The sequence below is a fragment of the Meleagris gallopavo genome, unplaced genomic scaffold, assembly GCF_000146605.3.
Source record: "Meleagris gallopavo isolate NT-WF06-2002-E0010 breed Aviagen turkey brand Nicholas breeding stock unplaced genomic scaffold, Turkey_5.1 ChrUn_random_7180001881414, whole genome shotgun sequence".
Taxonomy (NCBI): Eukaryota; Metazoa; Chordata; class Aves; order Galliformes; family Phasianidae; genus Meleagris; species Meleagris gallopavo.
Window position 1 is genome coordinate 5,877 of NW_011145591.1, and position 4,509 is coordinate 10,385.

Here is a 4,509-nt window from a genome sequence, read left to right on the forward strand (position 1 = left end):
GATGAACCAATCTGGTTATGGGGGGATGCTGGGCAACTCCTCGCACCTCCCGCAGTCCGGCAGCTACTGCAGTCTGCATCCCCACGACCGACTGGTAATGGGGTGACCAAAGGGGTTGGGAGGGTCCTGGAACGTGAAAAAGGAGTGGGGTGGATGGTTTGGGTGGGTCCTGGAAGGTGGAAGAGGTGTAGGATGGTTGTGTTGGTCGGATGGGTTTTATAGGATAAGAAAGTTGTAGGATTGTTGGGTTGGAAGGGTCTTGAAAGATTAAAGAGGCATAGGATGATGATAAAGTGTTGGGAAGATCCTGGAAGGTCGAAAAGGAGTATGAGGTGGTTGGGTTGGGTGGGTCCTGGAAGGTGAAAGAGTTGTAGGATGGTTGTGTAGGGTTGGATGGGTTTTATAGGGTGAGAAAGCTGTAGGCTTTTTGGGTTGGAAGGGTCCTGAAAGATTAAAGAGGCATAGGATGATGGATTGGGAAGGTCTTGGAAGGTTAGAAAGTTGTTGGGTGATCGAGTTGGTTTGGAAGGGTCCTTAAAGGTGTTGGAGCTATTTTATGTTTGCGTTGGGAGGATTCTTAAAGAGCCTAGGGATGAAAAAATGGGTTGGAACGGTCCTGAAAGATGAGTAAAGCATGGAAAGGTAGGGATGGGAAGGTCCTGGAAGGGTCGTAGTTAATTCCAATGGCTGTTTTTGCAGAGCTACCCATCGCACTCGTCAGCAGACATCAATTCCAGTCTTCCTCCGATGTCCACCTTTCACCGCAGCGGCACCAATCACTACAGCGCCTCGTCCTGCACCCCTCCAGCCAACGGGACAGATGGGATCATGGGTGAGAGGCGGATTAATTCATGCTAATGAGCACAAATATGCAATTCGTTTCGAAGCGACCGGAAAGGGGATTGAGTTGAAAGGGTCCTTGAAGATGAAAAAGGTGTTGAGTGGGCAGATGGGTTGGAATAGTTCTGATATATAGAGGAGGATTGGAGTAGTTGAGTTGGAAAGGTCCTTAAAGATTAAAGGGCTGAAGGATAATGAAAGGTTTTGGGTAGGAAAGGTCCTGGAAGGTGAAAGAGCTGTAGGATGATGAAATGAGATGGGTTAGAAAGGTCCTTGAAGGTGAAATAGTGAAAGGGCAATGAAATGGGTTGGGTTGGAAAGGTCCTGGAAGATAAATATGTGTGCTATTTTCCCATCTGTTTTCACACTGGATCTCTTGTTTTCCAGCCAACAGAGGAAGCGGGGCGGCCGGCAGCTCGCAGACTGGCGATGCGCTGGGGAAAGCACTTGCATCTGTAAGGACCTCTTGCTTTCAGCACCCTAATTAGCCCGTTTTAATTAGAATTGGGAGCCTGGAGGTTGAGAAGATGAGCAGCAAAAAGGACCTTAGAGGTCCGCCATGGTTATTTTCTGGGCACAGTGGGTTCCATTGAGTTCTCATGAGAGCCTCTTTACTTTTCGGTTTCCATTTTGGTTTCGCACCCGTTTCGATGCTCCATTTACCAAAGACTCTCTTAACGAGATTAATTAGCGACTCCGGTACCCATCAAAGGGCCGCGTTGTTTTATCTAAGCCATGTTAATCACTTTATTTGCATCACGAGGCCGGTCCGCGTTTTTCACCGCGTCCGTTTGCGCTGCCTCCCGATTAACCGTGTATCGTCTCTTATTAAAGATCTATTCTCCAGATCACACCAACACCAGCTTCCCATCAAATCCTTCAACTCCTGTCGGTTCTCCCCCTTCTCTCTCAGGTATTGTTGTTACAATATTCTCTTTTTAAACCACGGGTTGCTTTTTTTTCTTTTTTTTAAAATTGGGGGAAGATTCACCCCGAATCCGCCCCGCCGGAGCCACGCCATCCCATGTCGCCATCGCGCTGCCGATTTTCTCCTTTTCCACCTCAAATCCTCATCCCTTCCCTCCCACCTTGAACCAAAAAAAAAAACCCACAAAAAAGTAGCTTGAAACAGTTTTCCTTTGCACCTTTCTAACGGTAATTCCGATTTTGCTGTTAGCAGGCACAGCTGTTTGGTCTAGAAATGGAGGTCAAGCGTCATCATCTCCCAATTATGAAGGTCCCTTACACTCTTTGGTATGTTTCCATCGACGACCTCCTCTTCCTCCTCCTCGGGGTTAATTAATTGCTCTCCTTTTTGTTCCATTTCTCATCCATACCCTCCCCCCTCCACACGCAGGTTTTGCTTTCGGTAGGCAAATTTGGGCCTCGAGGTGGACGAAGTTTTGGAGCCCACCAGCGTGATGCGGCTCCTTCAGGTTGGACAAGGATGGGTGCTGGTTGGTGATCCAGGATGGGTGCAGCTCGTTGCCCAAGGATGGATGCTATTCTTTGGCCCAGCATGGGTGCTACTTGTTGACTCAGGATGGGTGCTGGTCAGGCAGGATGGATGCATCTCACTGGCCCAGTTTGGGTGCTGGTCTATAGCCAAGGATGGGTGCTGGTCAGTAGCAGAAGATGGGTGCTGATCTCTGGCCAAGGATGGGTGCTACTCATTGGCCAAGGATGGGTGCTGGTCACTGGCCAAAGATGGGTGCTGCTCATTGGCCAAGGATGGGTGCTGGTCTTTGGCTGAAGATGGGTGCTGGTTATTGACCCGGCATGGGTGCTGGGCTTTGGTCACAGATAGATGCTGATCATTTCCCAAAGATGGGTGCTGCTTGTTAGCCCAAGATGGGTGCTGATCAGCAACCAGGGATGGGTGCTGGTATTTTGCCAAAGGTGGATGCTGGTCTTTGGCTGAATATGGGTGCTGGTCACTGGCTGAGGATGGTGCTGGTTGGTAGTCAGGGATGGCTGCTGCTTGTTGGCCAGTGATGGGTGCTGGTTGTTGACTCAGGATGGGCGCTGGTCGTTGAACCACAGTGGATCCTGATCATTACCTGAGGATGGGTGCTGGTCACTGGCCCAGTTTGGGTGCATGTCAATAGCCAAGGATGAGTGCTGCTCATTGGCCAAGGATGGGTGCTGCTCATTGGCCAAGGATGGGTGCTGCTCACTGGCCCAGTTTGGGTGCTGATCAGTAGCCAAAGATGGGTGCTGGATGTTGACCCAGGCTGGGTGCTGCTCATTGTCTGAGGATGGGTGCTGCTCATTGGTCAAGGATGGGTGCTGGTCTCTGGCCCCAGATGGGTGCTGATCTCTGACCCAGGAGGGATACTGGTTGCTGGCCCAGTTTGGGTGCTGGTCAGTAGCCAAGGATGGGTGCTGGTTTTGGCTGAAGATGGGTGCTGCTCATTGCCCAAGGATGGGTGCTGGTTGGCCAAGGATAAGTGCTGCTCATTGCCCAAGGTTGGGTGCTGGTTATTGACTCAAGATGGGTGCTGCTCATTGGCCATGGATGGGTGCTGCTCACTGGCCAAATATGGGTGCTGCTCTTTGGTTGAAGATGGATGCTGCTCATTCCCCATGGATGGGTGCTGCTCATTGGCCATGGATGGGTGCTGGTCACTGGCCAAATATGGGTGCTGGTCGTTGACCAAGGATGGGTGCTGGTCTTTGGCTGAAGATGGGTGCTGGTCTGTGGTCCAGTTTGGGTGCTGGTCAATAGCCAGGGATGGGTGCTGGTTGTTGACCCAGGATGGGTGCTGCTCATTGGCTGAAGGTGGGTGCTGACGATTGCCCAAGGGTGGGTGCTGGTTGTTGACCCAGGATGCGTGCTGGTCACTGACCAAATATGGGTGCTGGTCGTTGACCAAGGATGGGTGCTGGTCTTTGTCTGAAGATGGGTGCTGCTCATTGCCCAAGGATGGATGCTGATCATTTCCCAAGGATGGGTGCTGGTTGTTGGCCATGGATGGGTGCTATTCATTGGCCCAGGATGGGTGCTGCTCATTGGCTGAAGATGGGTGCTGGCCATTGCCCAAGGATGGGTGCTGGATGTTGACTCAAAATGGGTGCTGCTCATTGGCCCAGGATGGGAGCTGGTCATTGGCCAAGGATGGGTGCTGGAGGTTGACCCAGGATGGGTGCTGCTCGTTGACCAAGGATGGGTGCTGATCAGTTGCCAAGGATGAGTGCTGGTCAATAAGACAAAGATGGGTGCTGCTCATAGCCCACGGATGGGTGCTGGTGAATAGCCAGGGATGGGTGCTGGTCAGTAGTCAAATACGGGTGCTGCTCATTGGCCAAGGATGGGTGCTGATCATTTCCCAAGGATGGGTGCTGGCTGTTGGCCATGGATGAGTGCTGCTCATTGGCTGAAGATGGGTGCTGGCCATTGCCCGAGGATGGGTGCTGGTTGTTGCCTCAGGATGGGTGCTGGTCACTGACCAGATATGGGTGCTGGTCTTTGGCTGAAGATGGGTGCTGGTCTGTGGTCCAGTTTGGGTTCTGGCCGATACCCAGGGATGGGTGCTGGTCCTCAACCATGGATGTGTGCTGCTCACCATCCCGGAGTCCTTCAAGCTCTTTCAGGTGCGGTCCCACAGGCAGGCAGGGGGTGGAATTGAGTTCCAGTTTCTCCTTTATTTCTACTTTTTTGTGTGTGTG

At 51.8% G+C, this 4,509-nt stretch overlaps 1 protein-coding gene across 1 annotated transcript in view; it reads left to right on the forward strand.

Annotated features, from left to right (window-relative positions):
- Positions 1-4,503, forward strand: part of LOC100539075 (transcription factor 4-like) — a 4,602-nt gene extending 99 nt beyond the window's left edge. The window contains exons 1-5 of the mRNA XM_031557628.1: positions 1-94; positions 700-832; positions 1,228-1,295; positions 1,675-1,753; positions 2,018-4,503. The exon at positions 1-94 is cut by the window's left edge and continues 99 nt beyond it. Of these exons, the coding sequence (XP_031413488.1) occupies positions 1-94; positions 700-832; positions 1,228-1,295; positions 1,675-1,753; positions 2,018-2,139 (496 nt within the window). The 3' untranslated portion in view covers positions 2,140-4,503. The remainder of the gene's footprint in view (positions 95-699; positions 833-1,227; positions 1,296-1,674; positions 1,754-2,017) is intronic.
- Positions 4,504-4,509: the final 6 nt, after the last annotated feature.